The sequence below is a fragment of the Pipistrellus hanaki genome (genome assembly GCF_964339955.1).
Source record: "Pipistrellus hanaki genome assembly, chromosome: 2".
In the NCBI taxonomy this organism is placed as follows: Eukaryota; Metazoa; Chordata; class Mammalia; order Chiroptera; family Vespertilionidae; genus Pipistrellus; species Pipistrellus hanaki.
The window spans coordinates 54,982,706-55,001,550 of NC_140504.1; the positions used below are offsets into that span (position 1 = coordinate 54,982,706).

Genomic DNA, 18,845 nt, shown 5'->3' on the forward strand with positions numbered 1-18,845 from the left:
AGATCTAGAAAACCCCTGGGACCAGAGGCCACCCAGAGAGCACCATCACAGGCACACACTCCTTCCTCTGAAGGGAGCCCTTCATTTGCATTTGGAATTGTTCTGGGTGTGTATCTGCGGAGGGAGGGGAGGGAGGGATGTCAGGAAACTGGGAGGGTCCTTAAGAGTTGCTGGAGGCACAAGCCCGCCCTGTGGAGCCTGAGGGTGATGAACACCACCTGCCTCTGTCATTTCTTTGGAAAACTGTATTCCTCGGACTCCTGGTTTTCCCCACTTTTCTCCTGGCCAGCAGTTGCCATGGCAACACAGTGTCTGAGAACTTCTAATTGCATCTGTCTGCTTCTCCTAGAACCATACCGAGACACACATATGGAGACTTCATTTAGGCTGGAGTTCTTGCTGGGTTTTAACCCCTTCTGCGTTGCTCAGGCAGGGAAATAATTGCCGAGTTGCTAGAAACTTGATGGCTGCTTTGCAGCCACACTGGCCCCAAAGGCTCCCAGGGCTTCTCCCTGTTTTCAGAGTGGAGACTCCCGCTGCTCGGCTGTGCCGGTCTCTGGGTCTCTCTGCTCCATTGTGTTCCAGTCTCCCCTGACCTCCATGTTTGCCTCATCCAACCATCGTGACCCCTTCATCTGCCAAATTATCTTAGCTCTTGGTGGGACATCCCAGTTCTTTTTGAGGTGTCCAGCCCCAGAGGAAATAAACCACTTGGACACAACTAAAGCCTCACCCTTCCCTGGCAGTCCACTGCAAGGATGAGCCAGAGGGGAGTGGTTGGAGACCCTGGGACATCCTAGGGGCGGGGAGGCGCAGAACAAGGGAAGAAGTTTGTTTTTCTGGTTTAGGGAGACTGACCAATGGCCTCCCTTCTACCTCATAGGACAGTGCAGGGGTGGGGTTCCTGGGAAGACTTAACACAAAGCAGCTGCCTGGGATAACAAGCCCATTTCATGATTTCTCTTGGCCTCCTCTCCCTTGGTACTTTATTTCCACTTCTCCCTGCCGAGGCCACCCCCTGCATTCCAAAGTGTCACCCAATTTTCACATTCCCACATTACCTCCTCTTCTTCCCCCTTTCCCTCCACCAGTTCCTCATTCCCTCAGCGGGTCAGCTAGTTGCTGCATTGCTGATGGACAGAAGAAATGACTGGAAGCCATTTCAGTACCTTCACTGCTCTCCTGTGTCCCCCCCCCACACACACACACACACATGCACACACCAATGTCTTTCTATGGGCCTAAGACAACCTCTAATCAGTGAATTTTCTATGGGTCTAAGATAACTCTAATTAGTGAATTTTCAAGCTGAATACTTGCGGCCTGGTGGAGTAGGGTGGGGTCTGTAGGGTTATTTCCCCCCAAAAGACTGGTCCTGGAAGGGACAGCCCCGGAAGAGGAGTTGGCACAGGATCTGTCTTGCAGCCCCTCCTTCAAGTCCTCGGGGCAGTGGGATTCAGCAGCCCTTTCACGCTTTCAACAAAGGTTGGTGGATGGCACAGGGCGCTCTGCTGGGACCTATGGAAGCACTCTAAAATATCATCCTGTCCTCTAGGAACTTAGAGTTCGGCTGGGAAGGCAAAATCTGTACAATTCAAAATTTTAAAAGTGATTAAAATGAGTTCGAAGTGGAGTGAGAATTCAAGCAAGGAAGAAGGAATTCATATCAACCGAAAGGAAAGGTCACAGAGGATGGAGTGGTGTAACTTGAGCTAAGCCTTGAAGGACAGGAAGGATTCGTGCAACCCAGACAAAAAAAAAAAAAAAAAAAAAATCAGACTTTCCAGGTGGTGACATCTTTTTAAGCTGGTCTCGTAGGACATCCTCCTCCCAGCTGAAGGTTAAAGGAGCATCGAACAATACCTGCCGGTGCTGACATTTTCAAAGGGTAATGAGTTCCCATTTCAAAATGTAGAGCCTCGGGAGTCCTATGTCTTTTATTTTAGTCTGCTTGTGTCTTAAATATGCCGTGGCTACCTGCTCTACCCATAGGCATAGCTGAAGCTCCGAGGAGCCAGAGAGTTCCTGGAGGTAAAGAGGCCAACGACCTCAAGGCCGCGTTACCAGTGAAGTCACCCAGGGGAGAGAAGACTCTGAGCTTCATGCCAAAGGCCTTGTTAAATGTGGCCCAGAAGATGCCAATAGGTGATGTGTCAGGCGTTTGAACCCGTGCCAGCTCCTGTGAATCACCGTGGGGAAGCGGTAGCTTAGCCTTCAGTTTTAGGGGAAGCCATGCACAGATTGGGATAACGGAAAGGAGCCACAGAGGCGGGGGGACTATTCCCTGATTGGAGAAGGTACGCAAAGTCCTCAATGTTAATAAATCACTGTGTGTATTCCCTAGTAGGAATGTGTATCAGGAACTACCTAGGGGCCATCTAAATTCGGTTGACCCCTGGGACAAAAGGGTGGATATAGCTCTTAGGCTATATCCGTATCAGAGAAGCAGGGGAGTAAATATTACATTCTATTCTGAGGCCCGTGAATGTGAATCCTATCTGTTTCTGGGCTGGGGAAGCTTGGGGAAATGAAGGTTGGCTTGCAGGAATGTTGGTCCAGATGTGGTGGGCGGGCACAGTCTCCCACAGCTGTCCCGGAGCTGTCTCCGCCCTTTAGTTGAGGGTATTGGAATTTAGGTGTGGGGGTCTCTCTCTCTCTCTCTCTCTCTCTCTCTCTCTCTCTCTCTCTCTCTCTCTCTCTCTCTCTCTCTCTCTCTACTTTTAATCAACCATTCTCCTTGAACTCCATGTGGAAATAATTAGATCATGAATGCTGAGTAAATGTGAGCCCTGGCAGTCCCAGACATACTTCAGTGACAGGTTCTTGGCAGGAATGAAGAACTGTGAATCTCATGTGAATTTCCTTTAACCATTCTCTCCCTTCTTCTCTTTCCTTTTTTCTTGCAAGGCAAACACAAATAGAATTAAAAAGTTATTAATGGCATTCCAGGGGAGTAGAGAGTTCCAAGCAGTTAACTGGTTACTGAAATAAGGCCACTCAATTGGGGTCCCATTACTGCTCCCTGATTTCCTCTGCCACGATCCAGGAGGGAATGAAAAGGCATTTCTTATGAAAATTCTTTGACTTTGAAAACCAGTTTTAATTCCTCAACCCAAACTCAGCGAAACCCCTGAAATACCCTCACGAGGCTCTATGTGTAAACAGTCTCTTTAGTTTGGGCATTTGGGTTCGCTTCCTTGGGAAAATAAAGTTTGATATTCAAGAACGTCTGAAATGGTAAATTCCTGTGCTTTCTAGTTAAGAGAATCCTAACAGTGTAAAGGACCTTGACATCATCTACAACCCCTCCCCCCCCTTTTTTTTTATGGATGGGGAAACTGAGGACCAGAGAGGTCAAGCATCTTGCCCTAAGCCACACAGTGTGCTACAGGCAGTTATATGTCAGAGCCCGTCTCTAGGTTTCTGCGCCAGTTCTCTTTACATGGAATCTCACTGCCTCTGACTGGTCTGCCCTCTGGGTTACTGGTTCAGATTTTAGCAGAAGTTTAAAGGCTTTTTGTGCGGAGGAGGAAGGGTCTCATCCCAACATTTGCCAAATCATTTCTCCTATAATGGCATTCATCATACATTTCTTGGAGCTCTCTACATTTCCTGGTTTTGCTCCCAGTTTTCTGAATGTGCCCACTCTGCTTTCTTGGCTGCTTCCCCTTCAGAGCCCTCAGACGGTTGTGCAGGCTGTTCACTACACGAGAAGGTGAAGGAGGCTGACTTCCAACCTGCACGCTGCTTGCCAAGCCCTGTAACCTGGCCAGGTGTGGCATCTGCCCAGAGGAGACAGACCCCAAGAGGGCAGGTGGCAGTCTGCTCTCCTTGCTTCTCTCTGTGCATATCCTATCCCTTTCTCTCCTCAGCTGCCCTCATCCCTCCATTCCCACCCTTCCCTCCTGAGCTCATTTGTTCTCTTGGCTGCATTTCTCACTCTGACGCGGATGATGTCCAGATGTGTATCTCTAGGCCTTTATTTTCAACTGTCCCTGGAATGTTTTACATCCCTGGAGACGTATGCCCGTTACTGATGCATCATGCTTAACACACACACACACACACACACACACACACACACACACCCTGGTGGCCCTTCCCAGGGTTCCATCTCTGAGACACAGCAACAACCTTCCAGGCCCTGGAAGCCAAGATCTTGGCAGATTCCTCCATTCTCTCCTCTCCCACTTCTCTCTGGTAGGTTGCCAGATCTTGTTCTTCAGAAATTTCTCTTGGATTCCTTCCTTCTCTGCCGCACCCTACATGAGATTCTCATTCCCCAGGCTCTTTCTAGCTGATTTCCTTGTGCCTCCAATTAATTCCTCCTTACCCACTTCTTCCCATGTACCACTGCCAAAGTATTTTGAAAACCCTCCTGCTCAAAACCTACAGGGTTTCTCCATCCCAGTCCTGCCATTCGTCGGGGCTCAGCTCAAGTCCCATTTTGCCCATGAAGCCCCACCTCCTGGAGGCAGCCACATCTCCTTGAGGACTGCGCTGGCCTGTTAGTGCCATCGCCCTGACGAGGTTAGAAACTTTTGCCAAGGCAGAGAGAGACCACTCCTTTCAAGTGGATGCCATAGAGCTTTGCACCATGCTGGTCACAGACTTATTATTCTTGTATTGTTGTTATGGGCACTCACCACAAGCATGCTTTCTGATGGGTTAATTACCTGCATTGTCCTTTCCTGAAGACTGGAGGACTCTCTCTAGCCCTCTTTTGTCCTTCATAGTGGGCAAATCTTAGGCAGCCAGCTGGAGAACGGGAAATGAGTGCTACGCTCAGACCTAACAGGCTAATTCAGGACAGAAAGTGGTCTGACCTAAAAGCCCCCGCCTTCTCCACCCCCACATCACCAACCAGGTGTTCTGGAAAAACTAGCGGGTGAATTTGCAAAACTGGGGGACTTGCAAAAGGCACTCTTCAGGAAGACTAATGGAATATCTCAGGCACTCCCAGGGATAACTCTTAGGACTATAAACAGACCTTGGGGAGCCGTTCAGTAAGGGTGGAGTCACTGGATGTGCCTGAGCTGAGGAAGCAGCATGGCACTGCCTGGGGAGACACCCCAGCTCATCATTGAGGACCAGAACCTGGAGGCATGAGAGCAGAATCACCCTCCTCCGGTGCTGGAGACGGTCCAGAGCAGGGGTCCTCAAACTTTTCAAAGTGGGGGCCAGATCACGGTCCCTCAGAGAGCTGGAGGGCCGGACTATATGAACTACTAATTCCTACTGTAACACCTTGGCTGCGCTCACTGCCCCAAAAACGTGGCGGGCAGGATCAGACTCCCCTGGGGGCTGCATGTGGCCTGCGGGCCGTAGTTTGAAGACCCCTGGTCCAGAGCCACCGTCTTCTCCATGCCAATAGGGATGCATCCTCCGACCTCTTCGACCAGCGGTTCTCATCCTGTGGGTCGTGACCCCTTTGGGGGTCGAACAACCCTTTCATCACATGGGTTGCCCAAGACATCCTGCATATCAGATATTTACATTACAACTCAGCGGTAGCAAATTTACAGTTATGAAGTAGCAACGAAAATAATTGTATGGTTGGGGGTCACCACAACATGAGGAACTGTATTAAAGGGTCGTGGCATTAGGAAGGTTGAGAATCACAAGGTCCTTGATCCTTGTGAGATGGTTTTCAGCCCTGTATGAAGTGCCCAGCATAATCCTAACTCTGTAAGGGCTTACTAAATGCTGCAGTATGCTTCTGCTAAGACTGGGCAAGATCATACAGACAACGGAACTTGGCGCTCTGGAGAAGCCAAGCACCCAGGTTGCTGTGCTGGGTCCGGGCCACCTCCAGGAAGACTTAACCTGTGGAGGAGGGGGATTGCAGAGAAAGGGCTTCTCTGTGGAGATGGCAGTGGAGGTGCTTCCATCTGTCAAGGTGCCTCAGGCAGACACTTAGAAAATGTGACAGAACCTGTCGAACCATAAAAACAATGGTTAAGGTAAGCAGCTTTGTCCAATCTAAAATCTGATAGTGATTTTCAGGCACACCATATATTATCACATGAGAAAAAGAGTGAGGAGTATGTTATCCCATAAGCTGTAATAGAGGCTGAATGCAGATATCAACAGAAAGGAGAATTTGATTAATTCTTGGGTGACAAGTCCATAATAGATATTTTTATCCTAAAGTAAATCCTCTGAGGTAATGCATAAAACCCACACCTTCAATCCAAACATCCCAAATGCCATTGCAACTGGCCACCGACACTGACACTAATCTGAATGGACCCCAAATGACATTTAATGTAGGAAACATTCATTAGGCATTCTCTCAGGCAGGACAGTGTGGTGGGTCTGTGGGAAGCCAAAATGTGCAAGCGCTTAGTCTACTTTAGATAAGCTGTATGTGCATAAAATATTAAACTAGGCTCCGACTTACAGACTACAGGTGCAGAGCTTTCTCGTTTAGGAAGAAAATGTGGGGTAGGTGGACAGTCCAATTTACTGTGAAGCTAATTAAGCTTCAGTTTCAGACCTGTTACTTACAAGGCCCACCCACAACCCTGTGCCCAATTTTGCAGTCATCGTTAAGTATTCTTTTGCTTATTTTGTTTGCTTGTTTGTTTTTGGTTTTTGTTTTTTAAATATATTTTTATTGATTTCAGAGAGGAAGGAAGAGGGAGAGAGAGATAGAAACATCAATGATGAGAGAGAATCACTGATTGGCTGCCTCCGGCATGCCTCCTAATGGGGATCAAGCCTGCAACCTGGGCATATGCCTGACCAGGAATCAAACCAGGGACCCTTCAGTCCACAGACCAAAGCTCAATCCACTGAGTGAAACCAGCTAGGGCTAGGGTAAGCATTCTTTTCTTTTCTTTTCTTTTTTTTTTTTAGGAAAGCCCCTCAAATTTTGTAAGCTTCAGACCCCACAAAACCCGGATCTGGCTCTGTGCGTAAACTCAGATTGAGGGATGGGTTGTGAACACATAGGGGGACGAGTCCTTGCAAATGCAGTGCCTGCTGCCAAGTGCATCGGGACATCTGCTAGACATCACCACTCCTTCCTCTTTACCTGGAGTAGGTAGCATGCGCCCACACATTCTCTTCAGGGACAGGAGTTAGAGAAAGTGAGCACGGGCCCATGGTGCTCCAGGTAGACTGTAAGGTCCTAAAATGGTTTTGCTTTCTCCTTGGCTTTCTCCGGTCCGGGCTACTAGGTTCCATTCCAGAAGGGCCTCCCGGGGGCAGCCAGCATTCCCCCCCCCCCACCCCCGCTCCCCCGTTCTTCCCAGTTCTGTGAGTGCCTTTGTCCCAACTCCATGACGCTGTGCGAACCCGAGGAGCCCTGGTGTTCCTGTGGAGTTTCCATGACTAATTCGGGCAAAGCAAGGATAGCCTTTCTCGCGTCAACAAAGCCGCTCTGTCGCAGAATAGTGGCAAGGGGAGCCAAGATTCCACCTTGGCATACGTAAGGGCTGCTTTTATTTATTTATTTATTTATTTTCAAAAAGAAAAGTTAGGAAGGAGGAAAAGGATGGAAGGCACAGAGCTGACCCAGTTTACATCCGTGGTTGGTGGAATATTAAGATGCAGTTTTAAAAAGTCTTTAAACATTCAAAGTGTATTTCATGCTCAGACTTAACGGCTGTGGTGGGCCCAGAGACTCAGACACACTACCACCTCTAGTGGCGGCTTAGCAAATAACTTGCTTTTTTAGTTGCAAAAATAAATCCTGTTTTTTCAGACCTCGGGTCCAGTCTAGCTTTGATTTGTGAAGAGGCAAAGTGGTGGAAAGAGCTGGATTAAAGTCTGGACACCTCACGTGGAGCCCCATGAGGTCTTGGAGCAATCACATATAACCGTCCACAAGTCTCAGTTTCTTCTTCATCATAGAACGTTACATCTGGAATGGCCAAAGAGATAACTCCTGCCTGCCTATCCTCGAAGGTTTTGAGAATAAAAAATGATGGTCAAAATTACAGACTAATCAATATTACAGTACAAATATAAAGTATCATTTATTCCCATGCAGTGGCTGACAGTTGCTCAGAGAGGAGGTTTTCCCCTGTAAAAGTCAGCAATCTCCCCTGTCAGCCTTTACCAAGAGAACTCTGCCTGTGAAACTTCACCATGGGACCAGATCCCCAGGGCATGGCTTGCAACACTTAATGAACACAACATAGAGCCAGTCGGGGAGATGATGCGGATGGGGAAAGCTAGAAACCTGATGTTTTGCGTGCCTGTGAATGGGAGGAATTGGAAACAAGTATTTATTGATTTTTTTCAATATATCAGGGTGTCTACACTTCCAGAATACGCCCCCTCTCCCTAATCAATTATACTCTCCCAAAGTGTATTCAGACCGACGGTTGTGTATATCCATGACCTCTCCCTGTGCCTGCCCTTGAAGCTGTCCCCTCTCTCCAAGACTCACTCCCTTGACTGCTCCTGGGAAAAGAATATCAAGGCTCTGGGGTCAGGCTGACCTGTTCTAAGCCTGACTCAGCTCTCAGTAGTCCTATGGTCTCTGTACATCACAGAGCTTTTCTGAATCTTACTTTCCTCTCCATCTGTTATATGGAAACCTGCACAGACGTTGCGAGGACAGAGACTTCTGAAAAGAGCCTCACTCGGATGGAGGTGCTCTAATGTATATTAGCATCGGGCCCTAGTCCATTGTCACCCCCACAAGAGCTCTGCTTTATACCTTGCTAGAGAGTGGGAATTTTTGAGAGGCTGTGGACTGTGTCCCAGATAGAGCTGTCAGTGCTGACATCAGGCCAGGCCTTGAGATACAGTCTCATGGCCCCTTCCCAGCACATAGGCCTTCACTGTCAGCTTTCTGAAGAACAGGATGACCCTGTGAATCACATGGTCGTCCATGGCATGACCCTGACATTGCTTGGGAAAAACTGTTTTGTCTTGGGTTGCTTGCTCTGCAAAAACAGGATGTGGTAAATATGCTTAAAAGTAGAGCTGCACAAAGGGTCAGGCTGCTCTCTGGACTCCCTGTGTGGAGAAAGGCAGAGCAGTCACCGGCTTGCTGGCCAGCCAGCCGGCCAGCTAATAAAGGCTCCCTAAATTTTAATTGGGACTCCAGTGGTCATTCACTCACATTCGTTCCACAACAACCTGGCAGGTTTCCCTGCCTCTAGCCTCTCTCCATCCAGGCTGCCCCACACCTGGAGTCAGAATTCCCAAGTTGGAAGGGACCGGACACAGTATTCCAAAACACCATATCATCATACCACTGGCCCCATTCCAAACGTCCCAAGGTCCTCACTGCCCACCAGGTCAGCTGGCAAGACCTGCCACACTGCCTCATCTCTCTCCTCCTTGCCATGCTCCTCTCTACCCAGGAGCGTGTTCCTGCCATGAACATCTCAAGGTGTTCTCCCTCACTTAGAATCAGCCACTCAGCAGATGGGTAAAACCACCTATCACCCTAAGGAACTTTTTAGAATCTTGGGGAATGCTCCCTACAACCCTGCTCCCAGAGAAGCTAGGGCTTGGGAAGGGCTTGTCTTCATTGTTGATTTCTGCATGAAAGCATGCCTGTGAATGGGGGGCACTGGGAAGGACCATGAGGGCTTTAGGTAAGACATCCCCCCTCCCCCCCGCCCAGTTCTTGGTTTGTGCTGCCTGTGCCTGCAGGGCATGAACCCCAATCTCCTGGCAGGGAAGAGCTGGGAGGAGCTGCAGGAGCCAAGGCTGCTCTTTGTCCGTGAGACAAAGAGAGAGATTGCCACCTATTGATAGATGCGCCACCAGCATTTCTCTGTGGTCTTCAAACAGGGCAACAGGGATGGTAGGCCCTTTGGTTTTTCCATCTAGTTGGTCCTCCCGCCCTCAGTCTTGTCATTCCAGTGTAAGGGAGGCTGGGTGGGGACGTGGCAGCCAAAGTGGTAACAGCAAATCTGAGGGGAAATTGCCTGAGCATCGGCTTTGCACTGTCAAGATGGCCACTTTCAGTTGTGAGGCAGGCTCTCTGCCGCATGTGGAACATGTTTAATCTCACACAGCCCTCACAGAGATCAGTGCTATCCCTGGGCAGAGGCGCGCCCAGGGCAGCTGAGGAGCAGAAGTGGAGCACAGGGATTCACATCTAACTCTGACGCAGCATTAAGCACTTTCTCCTGACATTTACTAATTATGCAAATCACACCCTTAACCTTAACCCTTCTGGGTATGAAAATAAATGTAAAAGAACTTTTCCTTTAGGTTGGGTAGAATATGTCACTTTCTAGTTATTTAACCTATAAGGCTCAGACCCCTCATCTGTAAAATAGGGATGATTATGGTGTCAAACTTAGGGCATTGTCAGAGAGCTTAACTAAGATAATATATAACAAAAATCTCATAGCAGGGTACCAGCTGTTTATAAGTGGGAGCTTAATCATCTCTGTGGGTGTGGATTAGAATCCTAATTCCTCTCATTTTTTCGCTTTGGGGCCTTGGGGAAGTTGCTTGACCTTTCTGATCTTTCGTTTTCTCATCTATAAAATGGGGTTAGTAATATACGTGTTCTTGCAGGGCTGTTCACAAAGTAAGATGAAATTTTAGAATGTAAACACTTTGTAAATTTTATTTATTTATTTATTTAATATATTTTATTGATTTTTTACAGAGAGGAAGAGAGAGAGATAGAGAGTTAGAAACATCGACGAGAGAGAATCATCGATCAGCTGCCTCTTGCACAACCCCTACTGGGGATGTGCCCGCAACCAGGTACATGCCCTTGCCCGGAATTGAACCTGGGACCTTTCAGTCCGCAGGCCGACGCTCTATCCACTGAGCCAAACCGGTCCTGGCACACTTTGTAAATTTTAATTGTATTATTCAAGTATTAGTCTATATTTTAAATAAAAAGTATCTGTTTCTTTACCTGGATTTTTGAGATCTATTTCTGATGAGTGACTTGGGTTGAATTAAACCTATAACTAAAAGCTTCTTTTTTTTTTTTTTTAGTATTCACTAAAAACAACAACATACGATTAAAAAGGGGGGGAGGGGGCTCCATAAATGCCACAGGCTATTATTCTGCAGTAAACTCTATAAGCATTAACATGAATAACATTTTACATAAGTGATTTGTTTTACAGTTTGTGATGCACTTCCAAATGTGTTATTTCATTTCATCTTCACAGGGCAGGATTGGTATTCATCCCTATTATAGAGAGGAAAACACTGAGGCTCAAAGTATTAAAGTGACTAGTTACAACACAGCTAATAATTGCTAACGGTTGGTGTCTGCCGTGGGGCTGTGTGTTGGTGCCCCTTTAAGTGTAGGCATATGTCTGAGCATGCTTTTTATACATTTGTGTGTCTGTACCTCGTGTGACACACACACAGAGGATTGTATGTTAGCTAGTTGTTTCCTGAAAGGGAAAGGAGAAAATAGTCTTATCTGAGGTGTGTTTTTTTTGTGTGTGTGTGTTTTGCACTGCTCAGCAATAGCCTTTTCCTCTTCTTGTTTAGAGCTGCTTTCTATTCCCAGGCACAGTTTCCAAGAGGACCGCTCTGCCTGGAGAATATGTTTGATTTTATCGCTCTTCCTGGCTTAGGAAACAACAGCTAGTCCTCCCAGCCTTCTGGGAATGACTTTCTTTTCTTCCTTGCCTGCCAGCTTTATTGAATTCGCCTTAGCAACATCCAAAAAAGAATGGGTGTGGCCAAGCCCGTGAACCAATGAGATGTGAACATGGCGAGGGTTTCCAGACCAATGGGAGCCTCGCATGACACGCAGGCTGGCTCAGGAGAGAAAGCAATAACCTGAAGTTTGCAAAGCAGCCTCCGGGTGGCAGCAGACCAGCTGTATTGGACACAGCCCCTCAGCTCTCAATATCTACTTTGTTTTTTTGCTTTCTGTGACCTATTCTTGGATATAAAACACCAGCTGTTAGAAGTAACAGTCATGAGTCTGTGAGTGTGGGTTCTTTGCATGACACAGTAGACATGGCCTGAAGGGAAGAATCTCAGGTTCCATCCCCACCCTTACTTAGGCCAGTCGCATGACCCATTACAACTCCTGCCATCTTTGTTGGTTTTAGCACAGCCAGTGCCACCCTAGTGGGCAAGCCGGAGGCCTGTGGTGAGATTGTCTGTGCAGGCTGTCTGGAAGAGTGGCTGGAGGAATCCCATTCTCCTTCATTCAACCACCACTACTGCTGGCCTGAGTGGCAAATGAGGTGGGGCTGGCACGAGTGTGTCACTGACAGATGAATAACTACCAACACCCACATTTTCAGAGGCATAGATTGGAACCATTCCCTGCCTTTTCAGTTCTAGTGCATATGTCTGTACAGGAATATCTGACCAGAAGTGTTTTGAGGCTAGTTCTACTGCTTATCAGATGGTTTGGCCCTCTTGGTATTGAAGCCAGAGGCAGATGTGGACAGGGGCTGAATTAGACCAAATAAAAGCAGCAGATCAACATTTCAATAGTTTGGCTATTCTTTTGCTTTGAACACTACTCAGTGAGATTTTGGTCTTTCAGATAGCCATATTACTCTCAGATGTTTCCATTTATGCCCTAGCTGATTGGGTTCAATGGATGGAGTGTCGGCCTGCAGACTGAAGGTTCCCAGGCTTCACTCCAGTCAAGGGCACATGTCCAGGTTGCCAACTTGATCCCCAGTAGGGGCCGTGCAGGGGGCAGCTGATCAATGATTCTCATCATTAATGTTTCTATCTATATTTTCTTCTTTCCTCTCTTTGAAATCAATAAAAATATATTTTTAAAAAATTTTCCATTTTGTTTTTTTGTTTTTGTTTTTGTTTTTTTTAATATATTTTATTGATTTTTTTTTGCCCCCCCCCCTCCCTCCCATACATTCTCTCCCTCCCCAGAGTTTTATGTCCATTGATTGTACTTATATGCATGTACACAAGTCCTTCGGTTGATCTATTATCTCCCCCAGATCTTCCTCCCCTCCCCACTGTAATTTGACAGTCTGCCTGTTGCTTTACTGTCTCTATATCTGTCTCTTGGTTCATCAATTTATAATGTTCTTTATCATCCACAAATGAGTGAGGTCATGTGGTGTTTCTCTTTCATTGATTGGCTTATTTCACTCAGCATGATGTTCTCCAATTCCATCCAGGTTGCTGCAAATGATGAGAATTCCTTCTTTTTTATGGCAGCATAGTATTCCATTGTGTAGATGTACCATAGTTTTTTGATCCAATCATCTGCTGACAGGCACCTAGGCTGTTTCCAAATTCTGGCTATTGTAGATTGTGCTGCTATGAACATAGGGGTGCATATATCCTTTCTGATTGGTGTTTCTAGTTTCTTGGGATATATTCCTAGAAGTGGGATTACTGGGTCAAATGGGAGTTCCATTTTCAGTTTTTTGAGGAAACTCCACACTGTTCTCCACAGTGGTTGCACCAGTCTGCATTCCCACCAGCAGTGCACAAGGGTTCCTTTTTCTCCGCAACCTCGCCAACACTTGTTGTTTGTTGATTTGTTGATGTTGGCCATTCTGACAGGAAAAGTTTCCATTTTAGCCCAGTCTATTCTTCTCATCCTTTATAAATAAGTGACGGCCTCTTATTTCAGAGTGTCTTATTTGATTCTTGCCCTCCATCTCTCTAGCTCCCTGGTGCCTCTATATCGATTTTTAAAGACCTCTTGATTTGTATTTCCTCAGAGAGTCACAGAGCATCCTGAGGTCAGGGACTGTGCTTTTATATCTCCATTCCTTAGTGTAGTGTTGGCATATAATGGATAATATTATATTAACCAATAAATGTTCTTAGAAGAATGGGAGCATGTAAGAAAGGAAGGAGCTCTTGTTCTTTAAGAAACAATCTTAGACTCAGAGGTGGCCTGGGCTGGAGAAGTGCTGGCAAGGTTGGTGCTGGCTACTGGGGACAACTTGTGGCTAATCAGGACCCTTCAACCCGTGATTCCAGACCAAGCCCTGGGCTTGAACTTTGATCACCACCATCGGTTCATCCCATCATGGGCTCGTTTCAGTGACACGGTGTTCTTTTATGATTTTGTGTTTTAGGAAGAACTAAGGAGCAAATCCAAGATCTGTGCCAATGTGTTTTGCGGAGCCGGCCGGGAATGTGCAGTCACAGAGAAGGGAGAGCCCACCTGCCTCTGCATTGAGGTAAGTGCTGAGGTCAGGAGCCAGAGGACAGTGTGGTTGCCTCGTTGGAGCTGCCAGTCGGCACCGCAGTGCCCACAATGTCATCATCTTTATGAAAGCACACCCGGTCTGTCTTAAAAGAGTGGAATTTTCATCGCAGGAGTTAAAAATCAGATATCTGTGAACACAGGGATTTTTTTTTTTTTTTAAGTTTAGCTTTATAAGATTTTTAAATTGCAAAATGCTTTATGTAAGTCAAATAAGTACAGGTATTTATGAAAACATAAAATTAATCTTCAGCATAACCTTCAATTCCCATTAGTCTGAGTTAACCAGTTTGAGTTAATCCAAAACCCAGGTTAACAGATTGGCATATATTTGTTTCACTTTTTTTTTTTGCCTTTGCTACTATAAACATGTAGAGAGATTTCTTCTATTTTATACAAAAACGGAATCATAACACATAGTTATAGATATGTATATACACAATTTGCGTTTTGCACTCATGCATATATCATGGAAAGCCCTGCAGGTCAGGATGTATAGTTGTAACTCACTTTTTAACAGATGCATGATCTTTCGTGGTATAAAAGCACAGATTTACCCAATCATTTCCCTATAGATGGACATTTCCCACGAAACAACACCATCCTTGTGCAAATAGCCCTACGTGCTGCTGCCTTCATTTCTGTAGGACTGATTTCCACGAGGATATGCAAATTTTTAAAAATAGACTGAAAGCAGGCTTTTCAGGTTTGTTTTGGTTTTGAATGAACCATAAAAAGCAAAGTGAGCTTTCGAGAAATGCGTCTTTCATAAGCAGGAGTCTGATCAGTTCTCGCTCGGCAGGCAAACAACCCTGAACGTGTGCCCTTTCCCCTCTTTCTGTCAAATCAACTCGAGCCCCAAGTGCGTCTGTCTTTGTGCAAATAAATACACCCAGGTTAGTCTCCAGAGGAAGGATCCCGACCCATCGCTCCAGACAGGAAGTCCTCCAGTTTAGAAATTAGGAAAACAGATATGCTGGAGACCTGGCAGGGCCTCGCTGGAGGTGCGCTGGCCTCTGTGTGGTGGGTTACGCCCAGACTTAAGGCTCAGCAGCCCGGCGTCTAGTCTCAGCTCGGCCACATACAATTGTGTGATTTTGAGCAAGCTAGTGCCACGGGATACCATGAAGACAGAGACTGTACGTGGCTTTGCCCAGGGCCCAGCGCATGGAAGAACTCAGTAATAAGTATTGGTTAAGTGCAGTTTGTCTTTCTGGCTTTGGCATTCTTGTCTGTAAATTGGAAAGTTGGGGCTACCTCCCAGCACCAGTGTCCTGTGTTTCTTTTCCCTGCATCTGCTCTTCCTTGCTTTGGTGCCTTTACTACGTCTGAGCTGAACTTGCTTCCCCCTCTCTCCTTTCAGAAATCACAAACGTCCTAAGAAACAGAGCTTGCCTGTGATCACGGCACTTTAAATAGCCAAAGTAGGGCCGAGTAGCCAAGTGAACTTTAGTCCACTTCCTTCTTCACAGTGATTCTCTGTAATACTTCACAAAGATCCAGGCATCCCCACCCCCAACCCCCAGCTTCACAGCAGGCACTGTAAGATTGGGAGGAAAACAAAATGGCCCCACAGTACAAACAAAGCAAGAGAGCCAAGATCCTTAAGATCCAGCCACAGAAGAATTGAAGAGGTGTGGAGTTTACCTGCCTTTCAGTCTCCACATTTCCAGCTCTCAGCTCTGGCTGTTTTGTGTCATAGAATGCTGGAAGTTTAAGGGATCTTAGGTCAGCCAAAGACATTGAGTAACTTACTACAAAATGATGAAGCGATGAAAATTCCAAACTCCTGACTTCTAATGAAATGCCCTTTTGGTAGGGAGGGGTGTGGCAGGGAGGGGTGTGGCAAGGAGGGGTGGGTCTGTCTCTTCACTGAATAGCAGAGAGGACCCTGACCCAGGATCAGCACACACAGTCATATGGGGCTGCAAGGTGATAAGATGCCTCCAACACTAAGTGGGGTGCGGTCACAGATGCCAGGGCTGGGGCTCCCACTGCTGAGGCCATCGTGCTGGTGGGGAGTCCTCAGGAGATGGCTGTGTGCTCGTGTGTGCATGCTCCGTGTGTGTGTTGGCACCCTGGATTGCACCAACACCCAGCTCTGTTTCAGCAATGCAAACCTCACAAGAGGCCTGTGTGTGGCAGCAACGGCAAGACCTACCTCAACCACTGTGAGCTGCATCGGGATGCCTGCCTCACTGGATCCAAAATCCAGGTGGACTACGATGGACACTGCAAAGGTAAGGCGCGCCCTCTCTGTGGCCATGGGGAGCCAAGAAGGCAGAGCAGCATGGCAGGGATACCCGGAGTCCTTTCCGCCTTGACACGGCACCCAAAGCCGTGGCGACCACCCAGGTTCTTGGAAGCCTAGCCTCTTGGCGCCCACGAGCTTGCTAGGATCCTTCTGGATGGCCCAGGTGTCCACCCAGGGTTTCCTGTATCAGACCCCCAGGGGCTGCCAGCTCTGTCTGCAGCTGAATAGTGGATAGGCAACCACATCAATAATCAATAATAATAATAATAATAATAATAATAATAATAAGGAAGTATTTAAATGAATTCTATATCTTTTTTAAAAGCAGGTAAATTTCACTTTTCCCATGCTTTTAAAATGTGGGTACCTCCCAGCCCTGGTAGTATTATGTTTCCTCTTTTTTACCCATTCTCAAACCATTACCATAAGGATAAAAGGAAAGGGGTCCCATGCTTGTTGCTAATTAGACATTTGCCCCCTGCCTAACCGCTGCCCTGCCTAACCTGGTCTCAGCTTCGAATTTCCCTGAAGAAACAAGAAACCGTTGCCCACATGTTGGTCTCCACTCTGTTTCCATGGTGATTCCATATGAGTTCTCAAAGTCCCAGTGACCTTCCCCTATCCCGCAATCTGGCAGGACAAGGTGTGCGATCAGGAGGGAACTCAGTGGCCCCAAAATGGCAAACAAAGCAGGAAGGAAAAGATCCCCAAACTTGGGTCTTGGAAGAAGGAAAGGAGACAGGACTTAAGACAAAATGATGAAAAGGTTACAAGTGGCCTCTTAATGTGGGGCCATTTTAATCCTAGTAAAATAGAAATTTTATTTTTTCTTGGCTTCTTTTGTCTTTCAGAAAAGAAACCTGTAAGTCCATCTGCCAGCCCAGGTGAGTGCCTATTTTTCCACAGTGTGCATCTTTAAAAAAATTTTTTTTTAAATTAAATTGATTGGGGTGACATTGGTCAACATGGACGTACGGGTTTCAGGTGTGGGTTTCTATGTTACAATATCCGTATATTGCATTGTGTGCTCACCACCCAAAGTCAGATCTTCTCCTGCCCCAGGTATTGGGACCTCCTTTGCCTCCAGCACCCTCCCTCTGGCAACTACCACACTATTGTTTGTGTTCAGGAGTTTCAGTTTTATATCCTACTTATGAGTGAAACCATATGGTCCTTAGCTTTTTCTGAATGACTTATTTCACTCACTTTTTAAAAATTTAACATAATGTTCCCAAGGTCCATCCATGCAGTGTGCATTGTAGGGAGGAAACTTTCTTGATGGAAATTTTGTGTTCTACAATCCCGCTGAAGACCTCCAGAGCTGTGTCAGCTCTGTGACCCACAGCTGGCCGCTCTTCAGCATCACTCAGAAAAGCTGCAAAACTGCATTTTTTGTCTGTGTGTTTGTCATTTGAAGCATCGGGTTTGGTCAGAAGGTCTACTGCGTTTTGCATTTTTGCTGAGTGGTGATTGACCGCAAGGACGGGGAAGTCACTTCCTTCAGTGATCTACAAGATATCCTGTTGTCAGGGCACGAGCAGAATCAGAGGCACAACTTTTTAAGAAATGGGGGAGGGTAATCTGAAATGCCAGTGGGATTTCTTCTGTGATTTTCTACGAATAAATAGTAAAATTTCATCGTCATTTATATATTCAGACCCCTTTAGCATATATGTTTCCTTAAATCTTTACAATAACCTTGTGGGGTAGGTTTTATTGTAATTACCTTGCAGATGAGGAGATTGAGGCTCAGAGAGGCCAGGTGAATTTCCCTGAATCCCACAGCTAAGAAATGGCAGAGTGGGGAGAGGTGCCAGATTTTTATTCACTGGCTCAGTGCCTCTTACACATCCTAACATGTATTATCTTCCAGGAATTCCCTTTGGCCAAGTCTTTCCCTTCCCTGCTTCCCCAACTCTCAGCCCCACCTGTTGTTCCCGTGTGGCTTACATAGCTGCCCAGAGCCTGGCTTCAGTGTGGCCCTTGGTTGGCCTTGTTGTGTATAATAAAGTAAAATGCAGGCAGTGCAAAATGTAGGTGGAAGTTTTGAGAGACCCAGTTGGTGAGAGAAGGGAAAGCTATACAGAGAGAATCAGAAATCTAGTAGCCATAAAGAAATGCAATGCTCTCCTTTATTCGTTTATTATTTTACTTTATCTTTGGGCCAAGAGAGCTGTTCTGTTGATGGATTGATTTTCCCCACCCCCTCAGCCTCCTAAAGTTAATGAAAATGTCCTTTATTTTTGCTGCTCTACTTTCCCCCCATCCCCAACTATGCAACATAGGCTTTCTGTTTCAATATTCTTGATCTCTACAAAATTTTTAGAGATGCGAGCTTGAATCCTGGGTTCGACACTTTCCAGTATGTGCCCTGGGTTGACTCCTCCGTAGCATGTGCATGGTCATCCTGTTTCCCTACGTGCAGTGGGACTGCAGAGAGATGGCGCACTCACATAGTGGGTGCTGGGTGACACT

At 46.6% G+C, this 18,845-nt stretch overlaps 1 protein-coding gene across 1 annotated transcript in view; it reads left to right on the plus strand.

The window, feature by feature from the left end:
* FSTL1 (follistatin like 1) overlaps nucleotides 1-18,845 on the plus strand; it is a 58,524-nt gene that overhangs the window by 23,584 nt on the left and 16,095 nt on the right. The window contains exons 3-5 of the mRNA XM_084871764.1: nucleotides 13,986-14,090; nucleotides 16,227-16,356; nucleotides 17,222-17,254. Coding sequence (XP_084727890.1) covers nucleotides 13,986-14,090; nucleotides 16,227-16,356; nucleotides 17,222-17,254 — 268 coding nt within the window. The remainder of the gene's footprint in view (nucleotides 1-13,985; nucleotides 14,091-16,226; nucleotides 16,357-17,221; nucleotides 17,255-18,845) is intronic.